Source organism: Camelus ferus, chromosome X (assembly GCF_009834535.1).
Source record: "Camelus ferus isolate YT-003-E chromosome X, BCGSAC_Cfer_1.0, whole genome shotgun sequence".
Taxonomy (NCBI): domain Eukaryota; kingdom Metazoa; phylum Chordata; class Mammalia; order Artiodactyla; family Camelidae; genus Camelus; species Camelus ferus.
In genome coordinates this window covers 9,342,460-9,368,203 of record NC_045732.1, presented here as the reverse complement: position 1 = coordinate 9,368,203, position 25,744 = coordinate 9,342,460, and the positions used below count along the sequence as shown (strand labels likewise).

The 25,744-nt window shown below is 48.7% G+C and overlaps 1 protein-coding gene across 2 annotated transcripts in view; it reads left to right on the top strand.

Annotated features, from left to right (window-relative positions):
* PUDP (pseudouridine 5'-phosphatase) overlaps positions 1-25,744 on the top strand; it is a 64,454-nt gene that overhangs the window by 25,295 nt on the left and 13,415 nt on the right. For both annotated transcript variants that reach the window (XM_032475336.1, XM_032475335.1), the window contains exons 2-3: positions 4,788-5,006; positions 19,852-20,081. In XM_032475336.1, the coding sequence (XP_032331227.1) occupies positions 4,788-5,006; positions 19,852-20,081 (449 nt within the window). The remainder of the gene's footprint in view (positions 1-4,787; positions 5,007-19,851; positions 20,082-25,744) is intronic.

Here is a 25,744-nt window from a genome sequence, read left to right as displayed (position 1 = left end):
GAGAGGAGATTCCTGGGCCCTGAGGTCCCTGGGGTTAGCATTTCATTAGCTCCTCAGCTCAAGAGAACACTGATTTGCACACTAGCCTTTTCTTTACCACTCTTTCTGCAAGGATTTTGGTTTTTTTTAACCTTAGCAAGTACTTGACTGTTCCTTTGTTTTTTTTTTTTTCCGACGAACATTAAGAAGCTTTTCAGTCCCAATCACTGAGTTACGTATTTACTGTAGCAGGGATGTTTCTACCTAAGTTGTCACGTTTTCTCGGTGCTTGTCACATGGTAGGGACCCGATACACCTGTCTGAAGAAGAATGTGTCAGCTGGGGCAGAGGTGAACGGCGCTGGGTAGGGAGTGGGGTCCTACCGCCTGGTTGGGAGTGTGCTGAGGGTTGACCTGTGGAGGGTCGGCTGGCCAGGAGGAGATGTCGGGGCAGGCCCGGGGCATCCACGAAGGGCTTTAGTAAAACCATAACATCAGGTCAGTGGTTCTCACCTTTGTTTGACACACACCCTGCAGGTGGGGAGGGGAGCTTCCTAAAGCGCACAGTGCTGAGTCCCACCTGGTTTCTACCCCGCAGATCTAGGGTGAGGCCCCAAAATTTGCATTCTTGATGCTGCTGGTCCAAGAACCACACTCTGAGAACCAGTGGGTTAAGGAAACCATCTGTAGATGAACAAAATAAGTGAATTTTTAAAGAAGTCTATTCAATTATCAATTACCTACTATGTCCTATCATAGTGGCTTAGAAAAATGACACCACCACGTTTGTGAAAATGTGCTGTGTGCTGGGTTTTTACTATTTAAAGCCATTTCACATTTAAAATAATGTAGCTTTCACCGCATTCAAAAACACTGCTCCATTTCTAGGGTGAGACAAAGCACACAAAGGGCTACATCTGTCGGCTACATGGTCTGTATCCTTGTATTTGCCAGAGTGCGACAATTTGATTTTAGCTCAATTGTGAAAATCCATGTTGTATCTTTAAGGAACTAACTATGACACAAAACACTGGCTTTAGAGCTTTTCCCCCGCCTTTTTTTTTTCTTCCTTTTTTTTGTTTTTTGTAATTAAAAATAATCAAAGCAAGACTATTTTCAAGATATATTAAGGTCTGGAAAACATCAAATTGCTTCATTCAAGATGGGCACGCTATGGAAGGTATGTAAGTAAACCAGCAAACGGTGATCAGTGTGAGTCCACGATCCCTTTTCCAAAGCCCGAGGAACGAGTTGTATTTAGATGCTTAAATTATTATTTTAAAGAGGAATTAGAATGCCTGTGTTTCATGATGTATACAGTAGCGGGCGGGGGGCGGGGGCTGGGTCCGCATCCATAATCAAGCCCATTAGTATTCTTACAGGGAAGCATGTGAAGATTCATGCCAAGGATTGTAAATATTAAGACATGGAAAGTCCTTCCATCTTTGCTGCTAAATGAAAACTTCTCAGTTTCCAGAGAGTTACAGATTATGGGATTGGAGACACGGGATTATGTGCCTGTACCAGGCGGGGCCATCAGTTAACAAACATTTATGAAGCCAGTCCCGTGTGCTGGGAACGTGCGATACTTTTGTGAACAAATTCCAAAGAGTTACCACTTTTTTTTTTTTTTTTTTTTTTTTTAAGTAAAACACTTGGAACGAGGCCCCCCAGCCTCTCAGATTCAACAGCTCTCTGCCGTTGTTGGAGCTGTGGTCTACAGAGAGACAGTGGGGCTTGTAATGTCCTTCTAACTCACAGATTACTTCTAACTGCAGAGCAGCTGCAAGGCAGATGTTCACCCCACGACGCCAGGCGGGGAGGCTGGAGTCATGAACTGGGGCGGGGCTGTGCTCAGAGCTCCGCACAGGTCATCCCACCCAGGTGTCCCAAGCGCCTGGCAGGTGTGTGGTCGTGTTAGTGTCCACACTGTCCCGATGGGTAAACGAGGCCCAGCGGTGGTGGGGGAAGCACTGAGCACCTGTCCCCAGTTCTCAGCAGCTGGTGGCTGCAGAGCCCAGGCCACCTGACATCAGAGCATGAGCCGCCTCCCACACCCAGAGCCCTCTCGCGCACCTGCGTCTGCAGGCCGGCGGGACTCAGCCCGGTGCTCCCGGCGGAAACTACAGATCAGAGAGGGTAAGCAACTCGTCCGAGGGCATCCAGCTAGAAGGAGGTGGGCTAGGAATTTGCCACTCATCTCTCAGATCCCGGACGCCCTCGCTTTCTCCGGATACCGCATTCTAGGTCTGCTATGGAAACAAATGGGGGTGGGCAGAGGAATCGGGGCTTACCAGAGGTGCTTGTCACTGATGGGTTGATGGAGATGTTTCGCTATTAAATAGCAACTCACGGTTTTACAGTTGGAATTAGGTGCCTGTTTGCCTGGTCGGGGGTGCAGCTTCCTGCAGGAGAGAAGTGGGGACGTACCCTCACCCCTTCCACGTTCACAGAGGAAAATGCAAACTGAATCTGTGCTCAGATCCGGGGATGAACTCAGCCAACATTTAAATGCGTCGTCCGTGACAAAAGGTGTTACTAAACATGGGACAGTGACAGAACCTCAGGCTCAGATGAACAGAGAGGTTCCAGGTGCGGTGACACCTGTAACGGCAGTTCAGTGACTGTCAGCGTGCATGCCTTCCATTCCTCAGCTGGGGCCGGCGTGCAGCACACCAGGGAGAAACCAGCCTCCAGGCTGCGTTCCCTCCCCTGAGCTGGGGCCCTCCTGTCTCCGCTTCCTGACCAGCAGCCGGGACTGCTCCCTGGGTGCCTGGGTGCCGCGTAGACGTGGTTTTCGCAGGCACCCGAGGAGGGGAGCCGCTCGTGGGGCTGTGGCGGGTTGACGGCCTCGTGGAGCTTCCCGTGAAACCTAACAGGGACGCAGGTTGCAAAGCTCCAAGCTTGTGGGGCACAGCTGTTTTACACTGCTTCATTATTTTGGCTTCTGGAGAACTTTCTCCTTTCTGGGCACCACCGTCAGCTGGCTGTGTCCTTGAGGGATCTGAGGACTTCAGTGGCGTTCAGGGCCTCATTAGTCCACCGAGAGTGCACGGGGATTTTATCTCAATTGTGAGGAAGAGTGGCTGTCTGCATGCTCTCCTTTTGCTGTATAACCCCACAGTGCTGTGCCTTTTCAGTTACAAGCTGAAGCTTTAGGTAAACACTGCTTAAAGAACTTTAAAAGCGTAGCTGTTTTCTGTCTTCAGAGTGAGGGTTTTTTTCATGTGCGTTCCTTTCTTCCGGGTCCACTTGCTTTAGCATGAGGCACGGTGCTTCCTCTTTCCGCCCGGCCTCGGCTTGCCTCCCTGGCCCCGTCTCTACGCTTTTCAGCCCATTGGAAGTCCCTCAGTCAGTTGGTAGCCACGATGTCTTTTCATCAGTCTTTCTGTCTCAGCTACTAGAAGAAGACTGTCCATGTAAAGATGGTGAAGTGTACAGCCTCCCCACCAGTCCCTCCGTCTCCTGGCCCCCAGAGCCCCCAGTCTGCTGCCCTCCCGGGGAAGGACGGAGAAGAGCTGTGGTGACGGGCCAGCCCCCTCATCACCTGGAGAAGACAGGACCAGCCCTCCTCTCTCTCCTGCCGCTCCTTTAAGGAGCGAAAGTGCAGGGTGGCTCCTGGAAAAACCAGACCCAGGTTATTATCCACACACTGGCTGCTTCCACAAAGGAGCCCAGGAAGACTTAAGTGCCACCTTCTTTTGTACCAAAACACAAAACAAAATTGAGAATTCATTACCCACGCAGTGGTGATGGCTGAGCAATGTCAGGTGCCTGCAAGGGTGGAGATCTGAGATTTACTTGTTTGTGTGTCTTATAGCATCCCTACCCCCCCCCCAACAATCCAGCCCTAATACAAAAGCAAGGATCCAAATAGTTAAAGCACTAAAGACAAATTTGTACCTTGAAAAGAAGGAAAGAAAAGTTCTTTCTGTTGCTGGATGTTGTCAAGGCCAAACCGTTGCAGTGTGGGGCTCAGAGTCCAGGGCTGGTAGGCGGGCCACGAGGAGTCCTCGCACAACACATCCGGGGGGTGGTGGCAGTAGGAGGAGAGGGGACGGTGAGCGGAGGAAGGGCAGTTCCCTGCCTGCCCGGAGAAGCAGGCCTGGGGCTGCCGTGGCCACCTTGTGGGACTGAAGCCTTCACCACTGTAGCCTCCAAAGTGAGTTAAGTTGCAGGACCCCCGCTTCCATTGCAGAATTGCTTGCTGTGGGAAGAACCCCATATCTAGTGACAGAGGTGCTGAGTGTGGGGAACGTGGGAGAGTAAAGGAGCAACAAGACAGTGTGCTTTTCCCACTCAGAACTGAACGGGAGGGTCTTGCCACAGCTGCAGCCGGGGCCAGGCGCTCCTGTGGGGAGGAATCCCACGGGGCTCTGGAAGCGTCCCTAACAGCCGATGGCCACACACGCAGACCCTTGCGTGCTGCTGTCTGTAAGCACACCTGGGAATGCCAGGTAAGGACGTCATCTCGCTTCGGATGGAGTTCAGCATCCCAAGTGCATCGTTGAACACTTACGTACCTGTCAGCGTCAGGTAATTTGACCGTCATATAGACTTCATTTCCCTTCCAATCTGCAGCCTTCCAGAGCAGGAGAGGCCAGGCCGCCCAGGGCATCATCGAGGCAAAATGACCCGCGAACAATCCCCCTGTGTCCGTGGGTCTTCGCGTCCACAGGTCTCCGTGAGAGCTTTCTTCTCTGAGTGGGACCCACGCTGCGTACACGTCCGCTCCCACTGATGCAGGCGCAGTGCTGGCGCAGCGCCCACCCTAAAAGCCTCTCTGTCTTTGTCTCACTGTTCCCGCAGACACCGAACGGCTCTATTCAGTGGTGTTCGAGGAAATCTGTGGTCGCTATGGGAAGAAATACAGCTGGGATGTGAAGTCCCTCGTTATGGGCAAGAAGGCACTGGAGGCGGCCCAGATCATAATAGATGTCCTGCAGCTCCCGATGTCCAAAGAAGAGCTGGTGGATGAGAGCCAGGCGAGGCTGAAGGAGGTGTTCCCCACGGCCGCGCTCTTGCCAGGTGCGGACCCTCATGGCTGTGTTCGCGGGTGTTAGTGATGTGGGCAATCATCTCACAGCCTAATGCCGGCATTCCAGCTTCCTTCTTTTGTCTAGACAACTTCTCGGAAAATTTCTTCCTTTTAAGGCTCAGAGGTACACGTGAGACAGCTTGCTGGACGCTGATGTATGCTGTGATTCAGTCTTGTCTTCGTAAGGCTTCTTTCTGTCTCTTATTCTTTTTTTTTGTATATATATATATATGTATATGTTTTTTTTTTTTTAATGAAGGGTAGTCAGTTTACAATGCTGTGTCAATTTCTGGTGTACAGTATAAATGCTTCAGTCATACATGAACATACATATACTCATTTTCATATTCTTTTTCACCATACGTTACTACAAGGTACTGTAAATAGTTCTCTGTGCTCTACAGTATAAACTTGTTGTTTATCCATTTTATATATGTTAGTTAGTATCTGCAAACCTCAGGCTCCCAAATTATCCCTTCCCACCCCCTTCCCCCCGTGGTAACCATAAGTTTGTTTTCTATGTCTGTGATTCTGCTTCTGTTTTGTAAATAAGTTCATTTGTCTTTTTTTTAGATTCCACATATAAGTGACATCAGTACGGTATTTTTCCTTTCCTTCTGCCTTACTTCATGTAGAATGAGGATCTCCAGGTCCATCCGTTGCTGCAAATGGCATTGTTTTATTCTTTTTTAAGGCTGAGTAGTATTCCATTGTTTAAATATATCACATCTTCTTTATCCAGTCCTCTGTCGATGGACATTTAGGTTGCTTATGTGTCTTGGCTATTGTGTGTAGTGCTGCTGTGAACATTGGGGTGCAGGTGTGTTTTTGAATTGAGTCCCTCTGGATATATGCCCAGGAGTGGGATTGCTGGATCTAAAGGATTCCTAAAATAATATCCTTTGCTTTCACCGATTCCTGAGGCCTCAAATCACTTGCACTTTCTATCAGTACTATATAAAGATGGCAGAATTGCTTCAAAGTTTAAAATAGGTATCATTTTCTTCTCAAAAATCAGATACAGGGTTAATGTTTCAGCAACTATGCAAACTTTTAACATGTTGATGATAGACAAGCAGCTAAATCTCCCCAGAGAAGTTTAATTTTTTTTTTTAAGTGAGAGGACTGATTCCTTTCTCACATGTCTGTTTGTATGGCCTTTACTGCTTTCTTTACTTGTTCTCCTTTTAAAGGAAAGATGGCTCTTCTCCTCTGGGACTTGTTAGCTGAACATTGATCAGCACTGACTTGCCTGCTGTTTCTCAGTAAAAGTGAGAAGGTCGAGAATGTCCTAGATGACAGGGCCAAAAATTGCTTCGAAATGAGGTATCATTTTAAGATTCTTCTGGGAAAGAAAGGTGCGCACTCAGACCTCAGGATTCCAGGTGCTAATGGAGAAAACGTTTACGTTACAGCACTCATTTTGGATTCAAAATTGTAATGATATGAATCACAGTCATTTTTGAAACACGTGTTGCTGTGTGTATTTATAAATACACCCAGTGGTGCAGACTGAATATTCCCGGAAGCTGTAGAATTTCCTGTAAAGGGCCCTGCTGATAGCGGTGGCCGTGTCACACAGGAACCACGTGTCTGTTCTTAGATTACACACACACACACACACACACACACACCCCTTAGACGTGGGTACAAGTGCTGTGAAGCCATGGGTGTTGTCTGCATCTGTGGCTTTTCTGGGCCGTCTGCTCACACAGTAATCTTGACAGACCTTAATGATGGAAACACATCCATGTGTGGGAAGAAACACACAGCTTAAAATTGACCGTCTTTTCTGTTCTCAAGTGTCCAGCCGAGTCGTGTTAAATATGATCAGATCGCTGTGTGACCATCACCACCATCCATCTCTCACACTTTTTAATCTTGTCAGACTGAAACTCTTTCCCTGTTCAACACTGACATCCAGTCCTCTGTACCTGTTAAAACACTGGCTTCCTGTGTGGGAACCTACTGACCCAGAAGCGTTTATCCACAGAGTTTCTGTTCTGTAACGTGTGAGTCACTGTCTGCACCTGTTAAACACTGAGTTCTCCGGCACCCATCCTTCTACTTTTTTACTGTGAATTTGACTATGCTCCGTGCCTCATGCAGTATTCCTCCTTTTATGATTAGTTTTTTTTAGCATGAATTTAACATCGTGCCCTCAGGGCTTGTCCATATTGTAGCGTGTGACAGGATTTTCTCCTTTTTAAGACTGAATCATATTCCACTGTATGGTTGGACCACATCTTCATCTGTCAGTAGACAAGTGAGCTGTTTCCTCTTGTTGGCTCTCGTTAAGAATGCTGCTGTGAACATTGGAGTGCACATATCTCTTGGAGCTCATGCTTTCAGTTCTCTTGGATATATTCCCAAAAGTCTGACTGTTGGGTTATATGGTAATTCTATATTTAATCTTTTGACAGTCCACCATACTGTCTTCTATAATGGCTGCACCATTTTATTTTCCTTCCAACAGTCAACAGGGTTCCAGTTTCTCCACATCTTCACCAACACTTGTTACAGTCTGTCTTTTTGATAGTAACCATCCTGATGTGCATGAAGTTGATTTGTAGTTTTCCAGTGATTGATGATAGAAAGTATTGTTTTATTACACTTTTGGCCATTTGTGTGTCTTCTTTGGAGAAATATTGAAATCCTCTCCCATTTTTCAGTAGTGTTATTTGATTTTTTCTTGTTATAGTCTAGGAACTCTTTATATATTCTGGCTGTGAATCCTTTATCAGATATGATTTACAAGTATTTTCTCCCACTTCATAGGCCGCCTTTTTACTCTGTTGAATGTGTCCTTTGATGCACAGGACGTTTAAAGTTTTTTGTACGCCCGTTTGGCTGGTTTTGCTCTTGCCTGTGCTTTTTTGTGTCATGTCCATGACATCTTTAACAAATCCAGTGTCATAAAGGATTCTATGTTTTCTTTTAGGAATTCTTTAGTTTTAGCTCTTACCTTTAGGTCTTTAGTCCATTTTAAGTTAATTTTTGTATATGGTCTAAGGTAAGTGTCCAACTTCATTTTTTTTGCATATGGATATCCAGTTTTCCCCTATGCAGTTTGTTGAAGAGACTATCCTTTCCCCATTGAGTGGTCTTGTCAGCCTTGTTGAAGAGCATTTGGGCGTATGTGTGAGGAGTTATTTCTGGTCTGTTCTGTAGGTCTATAGGCCTGTCCTTATGGCAATACCATATTGTTTTGATTACTGTACCTCTTCTAATATGTTTTGAAATCAGGAAATGTGAGGTTCTCCAACTTTGTTCTTCTTTTCCAAGATTGTTAGGACTATTTAGGCTCCATTGAGAGTCCATATAAATGTTAGGATGGACTTCTGTGTTTCTGCAAAATGTATCATTGATATTTGACAGGGATGGCTCTGAATCTGTAGATTGCTTTGGGTAGTGTGGACATTTTAACAATATCAAATCTTCCACTCCATGAACATGGGATGTCTTTCCATTTACTTGTGTCTTCTTCTTTAATTTCTTCCAGCAATGTTTTGTAGTTTCAGCGTACAAATCTTTCACCTGTTGGTTAAGTTTATTTTTTCTGGTGCCATTGTAAATGGAATTGTTTAAATTTTCTTTTCAGATTGTTCATTGTTAGTATACAGAAATGCAACTGATTTTTGCATGTTGATTTTTGTATCCTGCAGCGTTGCTGAATTTGTTTATGAGTTCTGACAGTTTTGTGTATGTGTGTGGAATCTTTAGAATTTTCTACACAGAAGATCATGTCACCTGCAAACAGATAATTTCACTTATTCCCGTCCAATGTGGATGCTTTTTATTTCTTTTTCTTGCCTCATTGCTCTGGCTAGGACTTCCAGGGCTGTGCTGAATAAAAGTGACAAGAGAAAGCCTTTTCCTCACGTTCCTGATCTCAGGAAAAGCTATCAACCTTTTCCTCACTGGGTATGATGTTAGTTGTCGGCTTTTCATGTATGGCCTTTATTACATTGAGGGAGTTTTCTTTTATTCCTAGTTCGAATGTTTGTACAGTGAAAGGGTGTTGAGTTTTGTCAAGTGCTTTTTCTGCATCAGTGGAGACGATCATGTGGTTTTTGTCTTTCATTTTGTTAATGTGGTGTGTCACCTTGATCTTTGTATGTTGAATTATCTTTGCATTCCAGTAGTACATCCCTCTTATTTATGGTGTATAGTCCATTTGATGTGCTGTCGAAATCAGTTTGCTAGTACTTCGTTGAGTAATTTGCATCAGTTTCTTGCAGTCTCTGTCTGGCTTTGGTACCATAGTAATGCTGGCCTCATAGAATGAGTTTGGGGATGTGTTGTCCTCTTCAATTTTGGGAAAGAGTTTAAGGAATGTTGGTGATAATGCTTTAAATGTTTGGTAGAATTCTTCAGTGAATCCATCTGGTCCAGTTTTCTTTGTTAGGAGGTTTCTAATTACTGAATCAATCTCCTTAATAGTTAAAGCTCAGAACAAGCTTTCTACCTATTTTTGCTTCGATCTTCATAGGTTGTATGTTTCTAGCAATTTGTACATTTCTTCCTGGTTATCCAGTTTGCTTCCATACAGCCTTTCATGTGTTTCTCCTTTAATCCTTTTAATTTTTTTGGCATTAGTTTTACCATCTCCTCTTTCCTCTTTCGTTTCTGATTGCAGTTATGAGTCTTTTTTTTTTTCTTAGTTAATCCAGCTAAGAATTTGTCTATACAGTTCATATCTGACCTGAATCATATCTCTTTCATAGTTTAATATACAAAGCAGCCACTTTTTCTTCGTTATCCACCAAAGCCTCTTAAGTGGTTTTCCTTTTGGCATTTGTGTCCTATATTCTAACATATGCTTGAGATATGTTCTATAATTCCAAGAACATAGGATGTCTCATCTAGCTAGTTTGATAGTTTCACTGCAGTGCTAACAAGTCTATATGATGAAGTCTGCTTGGTGATCCGATCAATGTAGTAGCCTCCGTTGTCTCTCCCAGTGACCTGGTATGAGTTAGGTAAGGTGCTAATCACAGGTAATCGTGGAAGATAACTGAGTCCCGAAACCTCTACCATCCAAGTGAGGCAGGAGCTAGTTCTTCAAAGAGACTGTCGTCCTACAGAAGTCACCTAGGTGACTCTTCATTCTCTGCCAGTTCGTCACCTCTTCCAGACGGGGGCGGGTAGAGGACCGCTCTAATTACTGATTGAACAGCCTAAGAATCTGGCTGTTTAGCCTAAGAACGTTTGTGTACACTTACTGTACCTTTGACTAGCCCCAGATGAGAGTGAGTACTTATCAGCGATGGTAAAGTCTTCCCTTGGAAACATGAGGTCGTCTCCACACGCACAGGTGGCAGGTGGGCTGAGCATAAGAGCATTTCCCAGAGCAGAAAGGAAAGCCCAGGGTAGCACTGGACAGGGGACACTGCAGGTCCTGCTGGGAAGCTGGGTCAGACTAGGGACTGAGGTCAGGAGATGCCACTTGGACATTCTGAGAGGGTTAGGGTGACAAACAAGGATTGGGAATACGCATATCCCAAAGGGGAAGGAGAACAGGAGGAGAATGTGGGACCGACTGTGGAGCAAAAGGAAAGGCTGTGTGTAAACCTGCAGACTCAGAAGCGTATCTCCTTAGGGTTTCTGTTCTACAACATGCCAGTCACAGAGATGGTAGTAACATAGGTCGAGTTTTCTTCCCTAAAAAGGCATGCTTTGCCCCTTGTTTCCATCCCTGCTGCATTCCTCCCACCACCTCTTTTATCGGAGCCAAACCTGAATTCCACTGGAAGGGTGACCTGCTGGAGTCCTGGGTGCAGTGACTGTGTCTGGGAAAGTCACCACCGCCCCGTTTCCAGACCTACGTGTTCATTTTGTTCACTTACTGCTTTGTTATGGTGACGAAACTGTGGATGATAGCATAACCCCTGACTTGCGTTTCTTCTCTTTCTGAAGGTGTTTTCTGGTGGGACATTTTAGGTTGTGGGAGGCACCTTGAGCTCATTAGAAAAGGCGGCTGTCTGTAGAGACAGTGTATTATCATTTCAACATCCTTCACTTTGAGAACGAAGCTCTCGCTTTATGGTGAGAGCTACAGCCCAAGCAGGTACTTAGCAAGGAAGGGATGACAGTTTGCCAGGGGAGGCAGCCCCTGATTATGAGGTGGGTGTGTCTGCCTGGGCCAATCAGCAGGGAGGCAGCCCCGGATTATGAGGTGGATGTGTCTGCCTGGGCCAATCAGCAGGGAGGCAGCCCCGGATTATGAGGTGGATGTGTCTGCCTGGGCCAATCAGCAGGGAGGCAGCCCCTGCTTATGAGGCTGGTGTCTGCTGGGTTGGTCCAGCCACTGAGAGGATAGAGTTGACCATGGAGCTTGAAGCTGCAGCACAAGTGATCGGAATCACCCTCTAACAGAAGCCTTATTGCTGAGTGCTCTGGAAGCCTCTCTGTGAAGAGGTGGGCCGTGAATGTTCTTTGCAGGAAATACTTCTGACCAGTACCTTCTGTAGGCATTTAGTACTTGACTTAATGGTGAAATGTGAACTGTCAATCGGCCAAGGGTTTAACCATTTTCTGGAAATAGACATCTTCTAAATTGTGGCAAAAATTTTAAACAAAAAAATTACTGAAATGAATGTGGACTTACCTAAGAAAAATTTTTAATGTGGGATGTAAGGAAACCTTTTTAACAGGGTTCCCCATGAAGGATGTTGGTTACCTCCATCGTATTTGGAAGCAGATCCTTCAGTCACATATTCTTTGAGATGGATGAAATAATGTGTTTTGGTACAATTTAGTGAGAGGAATTTGGTTTGAAGGCCAATAATGAGAAAGTCAGCATCTCTTATGAGCTACAGTCCCCGGAAGGTTCTCCTGTTGTCCTGGGCCCACGCTTTTTCTCCATTGTTCATTGGGAGTGGGATTTCCCAGGGAAAAGCTCAGGGCGGGGCATCTGGGCCAGTGGAGAGGAGTGTGGGACAAGGCTGTGCCCAGGAGGGGTGGCCCCTGCACTGCTCGATCACAAAGGCACCCGGTTCCCCTGAACCTCTGGGCCCCTGTCCCCACCGCACCAGGGTCCCTAGTGTTAGCTCTCTCCCCTCCTCCTTGTGAAATCACCCAGCGCGGGGAGAGAAATGACAGACTAGAACCCTGGTCCCCTGGGTACCTGACCCTGTGGTGCCCGGGGCCCCTCCTCTGGGCAGGCGGCTGCAACTATTCTTAGTAGCCAAAGGGTGGAAGCAGCCCAAATGTCCACCAATGGATGAATGGATAAATAATATGTCTTACATTGATGCAATGGGATATTATTCTGCTTTAAAAAGGAAGGAAATGCTGACACAGGCTACAGCATGGATGAACCTCGAGGGCACTGTGCTCAGTGAGAGAAGCAGACACAGAAAGACTGTGTGGTCCCACTGAAAGGAATCCCCTAGAAGAGTCAGGTTCACAGAGACAGAAAGTGGTGCGGAGCTTGCCAGGGGCTGGGGAGGGGGCTGGGCTTGGTGCTCAGTGGGGACAGAGTGTCTGTCTGGGAAGATGAAAGGGTTCTGCAGGTGGCGAGTCCCGCAGGTGGCTGGTGGGCATGGTTGCACAAGGTGCGTATCCGTAATGCCACTGAACTGTGCACTTAAAAATGGAGACGATTGCTCATTTTATGTCTATTTTACCACAATAAAAACAATTACATTTCTGTTTTTATTTATTATTATCATTTTTTAATTCTATTTTTGGGGGTGGAGAGATAACTAGGTTTGCTTATTTATTATTTTCTTTTTATTTAACAGAGGTACTGGGGATCGAACCCATGACCTCATGCATGCTAAGCATGTGGTCTACCGCTGAGCTATACCCTCCCCCTACATTTCTGTTTTAAGTGCTAGAAGCCATTCAAGGATTATGATGTTGTATATTGTGAAAGTTCCTGGGCAGGAGAGGCAGACAGTGGTGACTACATCCTCCAGGACATTGTCACATAAATATCGCAGATGCGTGTGTCTCCTGTCCCCTGGATGATTCGCACCCTGCACCGGGGAAGAGACCTGGCTTTCGTGTCCCCTGAGCGCACACACAGTGAAGACGCAGTCCCAGTGTCGTGGGCATATGGAACGGGTCTCAAGCACGTCACCGCCGAGCGCTGCTCTGTGAGTCGGCCGTCCAGACGAGGGCCCCTCAGTGGGTGCTTTCTGGATCACCTCCGTGTGCTGCTGCCCTTGGCATCTGTGTAGCAGGCAAGACACAGGAGCCTGGGAAAGCCTGTCTCCTTTCTAGAAGGTCCCTCAGAGCATAGACCGTAACAGCAAGCATTTTGTATTTGAGGTAATTCTCAGAAACCTGCATGCACAAAAACGCTGGCCTCACAGTTGTTGTAACTTCTGCAGAGTGGCAGCTTGGAAAAAAGAGCTGGGAAACTATCCCGCCTGACTGCTGTGGTCCCCAGGCGTTGGGCGGATGGGTCTCGGCTCAGTGAGGCATGGCTGCCGTAGCACACGCTCTGCTGTTGTCTGTCGGGTGCGTCAGGTGAAGGGAACCCCTGGGTGTGAGTGAGTTAGAAGGAGCGTAGGTTTCTCTCCATCACGCCTATTGGTGTAGAACTGAAAACTGACCACCTGTCCAGTGTCTTTATATCATGTTCCGTTTTACAGCTGTTCCATGCAGTATGCAGGGTCAGTCTCCTTCAGCTTTTAGTAAGGATACAGGTTTAGAGGAGTCAAGTGAAGAAGAAGGAATTGGACCTCTGGACTTGGAGGCCGTTACCGCTCTGCCCTGACTGAGAACATCGTGTATGGCCCAGGTCTGCACCCACCGGGTGGCAGCAGCGCCCCCTCCCCCAGTTGTGACACCCCAAAAGTATCTCTGGACAGGGCCAAATGCCCTGGGGGACGGGGTCCACAATGTCCCTGCTGAAGAACCACCCCCTTCAGCACCTGCGCCCCGCGGTGGACCGGGGAGGCACTGTGACGGGCCTGTCCAGGTGTGTTATGTGGCGGCTGGAAATTCTGGGCTCCTGAGTCATGCTCATCTTGGAAGGGGACCCTTCAGTGAGCTGTCATTGCCTTGCATAAGCCTGTTCTCCAAAGCCTGCTCCAGAAACGAGGGTATAACATCTGGTCACCGCACACGTAGGTCAGAACTAATTAGCATGCTCCCTTGAAAAGGGCGGGGCCGTCCTGTGATTCAGCAGGAACTTACCTCCTGGGGGATATGAACTCACCATTCGTGGCCCTTCCGAAGTGCTGGTTAGGAATCTCCAGTGACATTAGAATGCAGGCGTTGCAGAGTGTCCCCTTTGAGGGGGGAGAGGTGTCAAAATTCCCCCTGTGAGAACCGGTCGCTCCCAACACCACGCCCCCTGGCTGTTGACCCCAGCGGGAGGGACCAGGTCTTTGGGGCTGGGTGTTCCTGGCGCGCCTTTTCCTGCCAGTGCAGAGAGCACCTGCTGTGCTTTGTGCTTGTGTGTGTGTGTGTGTCTCGTTTTTCTCTTCCTGAGGTCTGTCCTTGATTGCTAACAATCTCTGAAATGTTGTCACCGCATTTTCGTGTTTACAGTGGTGAATTTTGTCCTCTCAGAATCCAGGCTCCAGTTGCTTCTCCACCACTAGCTATGCCACTGTGGCTCAGTGTGTACTCGCTTCCTGGGGCAGCGGTAACAAATGACCACAGACTTGGTTGCCTTGAACAACAGGAATGTATGCTCTCGTGGTTCTAGAGGACAGAAATCTTAGATCAAGGTGTCGCAGGGCCACGCTCCCTCCGGAGGCTCCAGGGGGAGGGTCCCTCCTGCCTCTTCCAGCTTCTGGGGGCTCCAGGCGTCCCTGGGCTGGCGGCCGCCTATTTCCCTACGTGGCGTCTCCTCTGTTTCTTTCTTCTCGTGTGAGGACACCTGTTGCTGTGGTCAGAATGTTTGTCCCCCTCCACTCCAAATTCATGTGTGATGGTGTTAGAAGGTGGGGCCTTTGAGAGGGAATTAGGTCACGAGGGTGGAGCCCTACGAATGGGATTAGGGTCCTCACAAGGGAGGCCCCAGGGAGCTCCCTCACCCCTGCCTCCACGTGAGGACGAAGGAGGTAGATGGTCATCTTGTGAACCAGGGAGAGAGCTCCCTCACCAGACCCTGAGTCTCCCAGCAATTTGATCTTAAATTCCAGCCTGCACAACCGTGAGAAGTACATTTGTTTGAAGCTTTCAGCCCACTGTGTTTTACTACAATGGCTGGAACAGACTAAGACACCAGTCATTGGGTTTAGAGCGCCCCCTAAACCCTGGATGTCTCATTCCAAGGTCCATCTTCACCTCTGCATGGCCCCCTTTTCCCCCAAGAAGTACCAGGGGTTAGGACTCGGACATAGCTCCTGGGGTGCCACCGTTCAGCCACTACCCTTGGTCCGCACCTTTGACCTGCAACACCATGGTGTTGGCCGCCTCACCTTTCAGGCAGTTGCCAAGGCTCTTCAGAGGGAGGTGGTCTGCCCACGCCCCTTACCCAGGCCGGTCACGCTGAGGAGGCGCTGCGTGCCGTCTGCAGAATGCACGTGTAGGAGGTCTAGGCTGGGCAGGGCCCCACACAGCATATCCCGTCCCAGGGCAGTGTGGGTGTCAGTTCTACTCATGGGTGACAGGGTGGCATTGGTCAGCGGGCTCCCGGGACACGTGCCACCATCTTCCCATGCCTCACTGCAGAGATCCAGACTTGACGCCCACCCCACGGTTCCCGGAACACGTGGCGTGCGCCCGTCTGCAGTGCTGTCATCTCCTCCGGTCCTTCCCGCTCACTCCTCACTGCGGGTCTCTGGGTTTAGGGTGAGGAGTTAACCGATGCCGCCTGATCCAGTAGGGCCTTGATAGATATGTCCTCTCGGCAGGTGAGTCCCAAGGAGACACCTGCAAGAACGCATGTCCGCCATCAGTCTTTCCTGCACGTTCCCCTTTCCTATCCGCTCCAGGGACAGCCTCCATGTTCTTTGTCACCAAGCGTAGGTCTCCAGGGGGAAGTCAGACGGGATCCGTCTTCCATAGGGTCACTGATTCCCCACGTCTCTCATCTCTCCCTGTGGATTAATCCTCTGAGTGCTGATTCTTTATAGCAACAGCTGTCTGTCTGCCCTTCCCTTAAACCGAATTAAGCACACCAGGGCCTACGAGCCGTTGGCTGGGTTTCATTTATATACTTAATTAACCAGCTTCTCCGCAGGACAGAACTGCGTTCGCATTTTTAGTCTTTTACTTCTCAGAGCGAATAAGGAACAGTTGTGCGTTATGCAAAGGATACAGAACTTTTTGAAGGACTGCGGCAGGCCTGTGCCAGGAGATTCGAATGACCCATCGCTGACTCTGACCTGGAGTCCGATGTGATGGGGGTGCCCGTGGCAAACACCTGCCCTTTACCTTCCTGTGTGTGCTTGACGTGCAGGGCCCTGCCCCGCCGCCAGCAGAGTTCATCGTGGCTGTGTGACAGGTGACAGAATGGAGGTCCAGGAGGGGACATCATTGCCGGGGGCTATGGCCAGGTCCCTCTCTTGAGTTTCATGTCTGTTTTGGTGCAGACATTTTAAAGGAGCTGAGTATGTTTTGTCTGATTTAAAAAACAGTCATCCCAAAACATTTTTGATTCATTCCACCATGGATAACAATGTCGAGTACGCACACCAGTATAGTCTTGGTGGTGTGTGTGTGTCTGTGTATAGCACTGCTCTGTTAACATTAGGCACGTTACAAAGTATCCACAGAACTAGAAATGTTAGAAGGATTAATGAAATAAAACCATATATAAATTTTTTTTAATGAATAGCACCAAAGAACTTTTCCTGCACAATTTTCTTTTTCCAGTAGGTTTTAGAGAAAACATGTAGTTAAATATGCTATATTATTTTTTGAATGTGTTGGTTTGCTATTGTGTGATAACAGAAATCTGAATATTCTGTTTTAAATTCAGGTCAGCTTGTCACTCAGCTCTAATCTCTGTATCCTGAGCGAGGTGGTGATTGGATGTATATTTGTTATGATGATTGTTTCATCCCACTTACCAGATCAGTAAAGGTTTTTATTGAAATTTAGCTAATAAATAATACATATTTCTCCATGATATTCATCAGTGGTTGTTGCAAACGAATTGAATGGTGTGGCTTTTTTTTTTTTTTAATATTTTAAAATAGAAGATTCAAACGCCATAGAAAGTCTTCAGGTGGAATACTTTCCCACTGGTTGGAATTTGCTCTCAGGGTGAGGCTAAGTGTGTGTGTTCATGAGACGCATGCCTCTGTAGTTCTGTTGTATGACCTGTGTCTGGTCTCACAAAATGAGTTGGGAAGTGAGCGTTCCCTTTGGTTTTCCGAGGCTTCTTTAGTGTCGGCGTGCTTTCTTTCTGAGACCCTTGGTAAACCCACCGAAGACGCCACCCAACCCTCGGCTGGGGACGTGTTTTAACTACAGATTCAGTTCCTTTAGTGGATATAGGGCTAGTTAGGTCATTAGTGTCTTCTTGAGGGAGCTTTGTATCTTTCAGAGAACTTGTCCATTTTATCTGCGTTGTCAGATTTATTGGCATGAACTGTCATAATATTTTTCTGTATCCTTTTAATCATGTTAAGGGCCTTTAGTGCTGTCCCTCTTTCATTATGGTAATCTTGGATTTTTTCTTTTTTAATCTTGATCTGTCTAGGTAACAGTCTCCCAATTAAATTGATCTTTTTAAAGAACTAGGTTTTGGTTTAATTGGTTTCCTGTGTTCTTTTTTCTGTTTTCTACTTCATTGATTTCCTCTCTTATTTTAATTCTTCCATTCTTTTTTTTTTTTTTTTTGAGTTTAATTTTCTCTTTTTCCTTCATCTTCTTACGATAAAACCTTAGATTGTAGATCTTCTTTCTCACAGCTGTTTTTTAATGTGATGACTTATATCACTGATCTGAGACCCTCTTCTCTAATATAAGAATTTAATGCTATAAATTTTCCTCTAAAAATGTTTTAGCTATGTCCCACAAATCTGGTATGTTATATTTTCATTCTCTACAAAATGTCATCTAATTTCCCTTTGTGATTTCATATTTGACCAACGTCTTACATAGAAGTGTGTTGTTTAATGTCCAAATATTTTTGATTTTTCAAGTACTATTCAATCGTCAATGCCTGTTTTAATTCTGCTGTGGTCAGGGAACTTACTTTTTATGATTTCGGTTCTTTAAAATGTTTTGAGAATTGTTGTCTGACCGATACAGTATGTTCCTTCTTGTTGAGTGTTTCATATGCAGTTGAAAATAATAGGTATTCTGCTGTTGTTGGGTAAAGTGTTATACAAATGTCATTGGGGTTTAGTTGCCTGATGGTGTTTTTGACGTCTGGTTCATCTTGTCTCTCTTGTTCTGTCCATTACTGAGAGAGGAGTTTGAAACCTCTGTCCCTGTTTCTCCTTTCTGTTCTTTGAGTTTTTGCTTTATGTATTTTGAAGCTCTGTTATTTGATGCATACACATTTAGAATTACCGTATCTTCTTGATGAGTTGAACTATTTTTGCATTGTGAAATGTCCAAAGTTGTCCCTGATAATTGTCATTCGTTGTTCTGAAGCCCGGTTGCCTGTTGTTAAATTAACATAGCTACCCAGACTCTTGATTGGTAGTGATATGATACATAGTTTTCGATCCTTTTATTTTTAACCTAACCAAGTATTTATCTTGAAAGTAAGTTTCTTGCAGACAACATGTATTCGGGTCTCACTTTTGTTTTTGTTTTAGTTTTTTTCATTCTGACAGTCCCTGATTTGGGCGTATATATAATATTTATAAAGCTGTTCTACAAGGTTATGTAATTCCATCGTCTCGGCCATTTCTGCGTCCATTTCTATGACTGCTTTTTTCCTCCTGGTTGTGGGTTCTGTTTGCTCCTCTGAAAGTGTGGGAATTTTGATGGGATGTCAGATGCAGAATTTGGCATCCATCCGAGTGCTAGATTCTAATGTATTCTTTAAAGGGTTTCACGTGTCTTGGCGTGGAGTTGAGATCCACGCCTCCCTCTGAGCGTCTCTGAAGGATCAGGTGCTCAGTATCTGTTCCTCACTAAATGGGTTCTGGTTTAGGGGGGGAAAATTACCGTATCCATCTTTTCTGTAGCAACTGAAAAAGTATTAAAACAGTCACAATGACGTGATAATGTAAAATACTATTTTATACAAACCATAGCACTTTGGGTGGATTTAGACATTACTGTCGTAACCGGCCTGGGCTGAACTGTCACTTTTGACACATTTCTGATGACTGGCCCTTTCGTCAGTGGCTCTGTGGATAAGTGCATTAACCCGCGTGTCCCTGGGACTTAAGCCCTGCCATTAATGAGTAGGGGAATGTGTCTTTCACGTGGTGCGTTGTTGTGGTTTCTCTCTCTGGCCCCTTAGTAGGTGGTCCGACAGCTTTCCTTCAGCCGGGGGGCCTTTCCGTCAGCCTCGGATGGAGGCTGGGTCCGGATCCAGGGCTGTGAGGAATGACTGAATAGCTTTCTGTAGAAGACAAAAGTTTTCTCAGAAAACACCAAGAGCATAGTCCTTGTGTAGTCCCTGCTTCAAAACAGACACAACACAGTGTCCCGAGTGCACAGGGCCTTCCTTTGCACAGAGCAAAATGAAAGGGTTTGCTCTGAGAGGATGGGGAAGCAAGGCCACATCTTCCCAGTAAAATCTCCTCTGTTACTTTGGGAAAAGCTGTCACTAGGCTCTGAATGGCTTTCCGATTTTGTGCCCAGTGGGGACGTTCCAGCTGATAACCGCTGTGGGGACAGTGCGTGTGGGCACTCTCGTTCCTGGGAAGACGTGGCCGAGTCGGGGCGTCCCCGGAGGCCTGCGCCCGGCGCCTGTCCCCGTCCCTGAAGGCTGTCCCTCCTCCTCCCCAGGTGTGGAGAAGCTGGTCCGCCACCTGCGGAGGCACGGCGTGCCCTGCGCCGTGGCCACCAGCTCGGGGACCGCGTCCTTCCAGATGAAGACCCACAGACACGAGGACTTCTTCAGCCTGTTCGACCACGTCGTCTTGGGGGATGACCCCGAAGTGAAGAGTGGGAAACCGGAGCCGGACATATTCCTGGCGTGTGCCCGGAGGTTTTCGCCCACTCCCCCCATGGAGAAGGTAAGCCTGGCAGGGATGAAGGGTGGGGGCAGCGGAGTGGGGGTCACACTGTCTGTGTGGTTCCACTCCGTGCCCACTGCTGCCCGGCAGTCCGTACAACTCGAGAGAGGGGGGTACTGGGGTCACCAGGTAGGGGTGCACAGGGAGACCCCTTCACCCTGTGGGAACCACGGCCGCCCCACGTCCCCCCGGCTGGTGAGACCCGGCCTGAGTCGTGCGGATGCCTGAATGTATCTGGGGAGGCCTCGGCCTGACCAGGTAGGGGTGCACAGGGAGACCCCTTCACCCTGTGGGAACCACGGCCGCCCCATGTCCCCCCGGCTGGTGAGACCCGGCCTGAGTCGTGCGGATTTCTGAATGTATCTGGGGAGGCCTCGGCCTGAGAGAGCACTGCTGGCCGGCTGTGTTCAGGGGAGGGGCCTTCCGCCATGCAGGCTGCGGCCTCCTGTGTGACCAGCCGACCTGGAAGCGCGCGCCCATGGTGGCTTGATTTGATTCGGTCGGCCAGGTCACGTTAAGCCAGCAGCACTCACTGCCCTGTACCTGAACGAATGCTCCTCAGGGCTGTCTCCTTCCTGCAGGGCTTCTTGTCACCACGGCCTTTGCTTTCCATGGGCAAGTTCCCAGGCTTCTGTGTTTCTCCCTGGGAAGGAGGCCGTCGTGAAGCCATGTCCTGCCTCCGTGGGCTGCTTCCTTATGCAGGGTTGGCAGTGGCCGTGGGTGGCATGCAGTGGTTCTGAGACTGGGGAAAGTGTTCGGAGTGAGTGCATGGTGCCTGTGCAGCCCTGCAGCAGGGTCTCCTTGCCGCACACGGGAGCTGCTCACACAGAGGGCGTTGCCTCCACCATCTGCAGACAGCAATCCCACAGCATCCCAGGCTTCTCAAGGGGTTCCTGCTGGTGACCCAGGCGTGTCTGCAGCATGATGGGCATTCCTCAGGATGACGGTGGCCCGCATGCTGCTTTGTGGGGAGTTAGTGCCAGGAACAGTTTCCATGAAGGGTCTTCTCACCCTTCACCTCTCTCACTAACCAGTGAGCCACGATGGGATGCTGACCATTTAGTTCAGGGAAGCTTGCTCAAAGTCCCCTCCCAATGCAGTTGAGAGAGGATGATCTTTCAGTGGTCTGGTTTTTCATCCCAGGGCCCAGCGTTGAACCTGTCAGGGCAGTTGAAATACATTTAACCCCTTTCCTTTTTCCCTTTTGTGTATATATATTTTTATTGAAGTATAGTCAGTTTATAGTGTTGTGTCAATTTCTGGTGTAAAATACATAACTCTTCTTTGGTTTCCCGGACTCCACTGGGCCTTTCAGGATCCAATTCAGTTCTGACACTGACGACCTGGAGTGAGTGCAGACCCCCTGGGTTAAGGGCTCAGCCCCGCAAGTCTGCCCCCACTTCAGACACCAGCCACCAGTGGGGTGGCCAGGCCACTCACCCTTCTGCCCCGCCAACCACAGACTTGGGGGATCCCCCACGACCCTCTTCTCAGTTTTCATAATTCACGAGAATGACTCACAGAACTCAGGAAAACACTTTCCTTGCATCCGCTTCCAGGTGTGTTGTAAGAGGAATCGTCCAGTAGAAGTCATGCTTAGTGCAAAGTATGGCTGGGGGGTGGCACTTCCACACCCTGTCTCAGTGCACCGCCCTCCCGGCACCTCCGTGTCTGCAGAAGCTCCGAGAACCTTGTTTGCTAGGGGGCTTCATGGAGGCCCCATTACCTGGCACTGCTGATTAAAATCATTGGCCCTTGGTGAGTCTCTGGACCTGGAAGTTGGGGGCGGGATGAAGGTTCCAACCATTTAAACCGGCCTTGGTCTGGCTTGACTGGGGGCCCAGGGGAGTGACTTCCTTAGCATAAACTCAGGCGTGGCTGAAAGGGGCTTATTACCAATAAAAAAAAATAAAAGGCACTCTTATTGCTCAGGAAATTCCAAGGGTTTTAGGATCTCTGTGCTGGAAACCGGGGACAAAGGCCAAATACGTATATTTTTATTACACCGCAGCCTAAAGTCATCACGCGTTCATTGAGGGCCAGCGGTGGGGTATTCCTAGCAACACACATACATGGGCTGATTCAGATCAGCGACTGCACGAGGGGCGGGCCTGAGGTGGTCCAGCTGCTAAGCCGTGGAGTCAAAGATGAGGCCTCGGGGGCTGCCAGGGCAGGTCCTGGGCGCCGTGGGGTTCTGCGTCTTACATCAGGACAGCTGTGCGTCCGTGTGCCTGGCGTCCTGCTGCAGACCTCATGCACACACATGGGTTCTTCTTCCCTCAGACCTCTGCCCCCTTCTTAAGGAATTTCCCCACCCCTTCGGGTCAGCACGCCCTCCTGAAGCCACTCTCTTTGTTTGCTGCAGTTGCTGTATGTATATCTGTTACCCATGAGTGAGGTGCTGCCCTGGGCAGACTGGTCCCCAGAGCGGCTCACAGTCGGAGGCACCTGCTTGCGGCCCATCTTCACAGCCGATAAAGATGACATAAGAGGGTGGCCTTGAACGCGCTGCCCCTTTGTGTGGCTGCGGCAGTGAAAGGAGGAGGCTGCTGCCTTTCTCCCTGCTCCAGGCCGTCCTCCCGTTGCCAGGTGCCCTGTTCACAGAGCCGTGGCGTTTCCAGGTTTCCCGGTGCGTGTGGAGACAAAGTTCATGTGGCTGGCTTTGCCGGAGAGCAGTTGCAGTGAAAGCGAGGAAGAGCAGGGCACCACCGTCCGGCGCCCGCCTGTGCAGGAGTTCCCCTCGCGTGGCCCCCAGGCTCTGCACGGAGCTGGAGCATCCCTGCGTTCCCGCGCTGCCCTGTCTGTGCTAGACTTGTTGGGGAGAACTGGGCAAGCACCGCCTCTACCCTAGTTACTAACCCACGTTTCTTTGTGCAGGTGTGTGACTTGCAGGAATGAAACCTCCCCTGTCCTGTTTCTTAGGCAGACACGGTCAGGGGTTTGGGGTTGAGCGTGGTGTAACGGGCCAGGAAGGGGTCACCGGGCTCCCGGCTGGGGAGGCACCCCACATCCTGTACTTGGACTTGTCTTCCAAGTACGGGAAACAGTTGCAAAGAGGCTTGTGGAAATAGGACACGCTTTCTCTTTGACGCAGTGCAGGCGCCAGCACGTGGGGGCGGTGAGCCTCAAAGGTCAAGGGCGTTTCACGTGGTTGTTCAGTCCCCAGAGAGAGTCACGGTTGCCGTGGGGAATTTATTATGCTGTGGGTGTCCGCAGATGCATTCGGTGCAGCAGCAGTAACGGGAAAGCAGTAGAAAGCACGTAGCAAGAAAGGGGACGTTTCTGTTAAGAAATCACTTACCATTTTACTAGGAGAAGATGCCTCACAGAGCTGGCATTTAGTAAGTTTTCACTGAAAGCGTGTTCTTCTAAGTTAACTTATGTATCATTCTTTTTTTTTTTTTTAATGTATCATTCTTTTGTATTTAAAGTACGCGGTCCTCATATGCCCTCTTCAGAAGTCCCCTTCACCCATCTTCATGCTCGCGAGCATCACTGAGTGCTTGCTGGGTGCCAAGGAGGCCTCGGCATGTGGGCGTCCCCCACTGACCCCAGGGGCCCCACGGGGCACAGGTTACCGTGGGCCAGGGGTTATCATCACCCCAGCCTTTACAGCACACAGGCGTCTGCAGGCTTCCAGACAGCCGGGGGACTCAGGGTCCTGGAGCAGGTGGAGGGACCAGGCCAGAGTCACCCCCAGCCCCCAGCCATGTGAGCTCTGCCACTCGAGTGCCTAGCCTGAAAAAGGCACATCTTTGTTGCAAGATAAAAATGATGGCATGTTCACACGTGATTTCCTGGGTTCTATTTAGTACATTACAAGTGAAACCTGAAATCCATCTTTTAAAACCGTAGCCATCGCGACTCTGCGTGTTTTCGTTCTCTTGCTAACGTTAAGGGCTGAGTTTCAGGGTCTTCTTTTGAATTACTTTTTCTGTTTTGTTTTTGTCTTGAAGCAACTTCCGCACATTAAGCTTTTATATACCTAGAGAGTGAAAAGAAAAAAAATGAGTAAGTGAGTTCTGTTGAACTGCACAATGACTTTGTCATAAAAGCGCATTTCTTCGCAAACAGAAGTAACCACCTGAGTTGACTTTTCGGTACCTGAAATGGCAGTCGACATGTTTTACATAATCTCTTGACAAGGAAACATGTTCATTGAAAAACTCATTGTCTGTGCCTCTTTTCAGTGTGCCTTGTGTCTGTGCCCAAAGTCCGCAGACAGACATAGGCTGTGGGCGTGTTCCTGACGTTTGTTACCCTCTGTGAAGCGCTTCTCCCCTCCCAGAATAGCAGGGGTCAAGTGTGCCCTTTGCTTCTGTCCAATTTAAAGTTAACACTAGGCGGCCTGGAGCGCTGTGCTGGGCCTCTGCCCTGTGGGGGGTTCAGTGTTCTGTAGTCAGTCCTTCTCTTCCCAGCACCCCAGTATTAATGGGTGTGCAGCCATGCTGGAGCTCTTCGCGGGGGAGACGAGAGCCACTGGGTCCTAGTGGGCCACCTCGCAGGGCCTCAGGGACCCTTCAGCCTTGGCCATCACTGCCCAGGCCTCATGACCGTCTTCTCCTGTCACTCAGAACCCCTGAGCAAAATACAAGGGCCTCTGGTCACTGTCTTTGGTATGTATCTCCTGTCTCTTATCACCTGGTGTACCAGGACCTCCCTTTTTCATTAGAAGAAGATCTCAACGATTACCTTCATAATTCCTCCCCTTACACATCTTTTCTTTCATCGAATCTGCCTTTGCTTGGTGTCCCCTCTGAGCTTCTGTGGACGAGATTGCTTGTGGAGGAGGAAGAGCATTTTCTGTCCTCTCTTAGGTTCTGTCCTCTCTTAGGTTCGGTCCTTGGGGGCTGTAAATTAAACTGACAGATGACGTTAGCCAGAGAAAATACACATTTCTGTTTCTATAAGAACGAGGCAGTTCACAGAACAGTGTGATTCAAGGCGGCAGTTAGAACCTGGGGCTTATATACCATCTTAATAGGGGCTTGGGACAGAGAAAGGGGCACTTCTGGAAGCACAAGTGACTTTTAGGGGAAAACAAATGGGCTCTTAGGAGAACAGGTGGGAGATAAGATAGCTGTAGGACGGCGTCTGTTCAGGTGATTTCTTCTCCAGGCGCTGACCTCTGCTGACTTCTTTTCAGCCATAAAAAGCCAACCTTCCCCAGGTGTGAAACTCCTGGGGAGGGGACTTATGACAGGTGAATTCTTTAGGGAGGCTTTGCTTTCAGGAAGATAAGGAGAATTTAGAGAAAGCCTCTTCCTGCAGCTGCTGATTCTCAAGTGTCTCCAGCTCAGAGTAATCCTTGGGTCCCCGTGGCATGTTCCAGAGCCCCTTCACCACCGAACGGCCCTGTTCTTTTCTTACCCAAGACTCCTTGCCTTCTTTGCTTCCTCCTCTGAATGTTTGCCATCTGGCTGGCCGAAGGCAAGGCCTCTGCTTGCTGAGCTCCCCGGCCTCCGCGTTCCTGAATGACCTCAAGTCCTGACTTCACCACCCACGTGGCCTCAGTGAGTCCTGGTCTCCAGGACCCTGGTCTGGTTCCCACTTTAACCAGCTGGTCCCACGCCAGGCGCCGTGATCCCTGGGTCGGGAGACCTCTTCCCCCTTCTCGTGCTCAGCCCACCTGCGGTCTAACTCACGGACCCCTCTGATCTCGC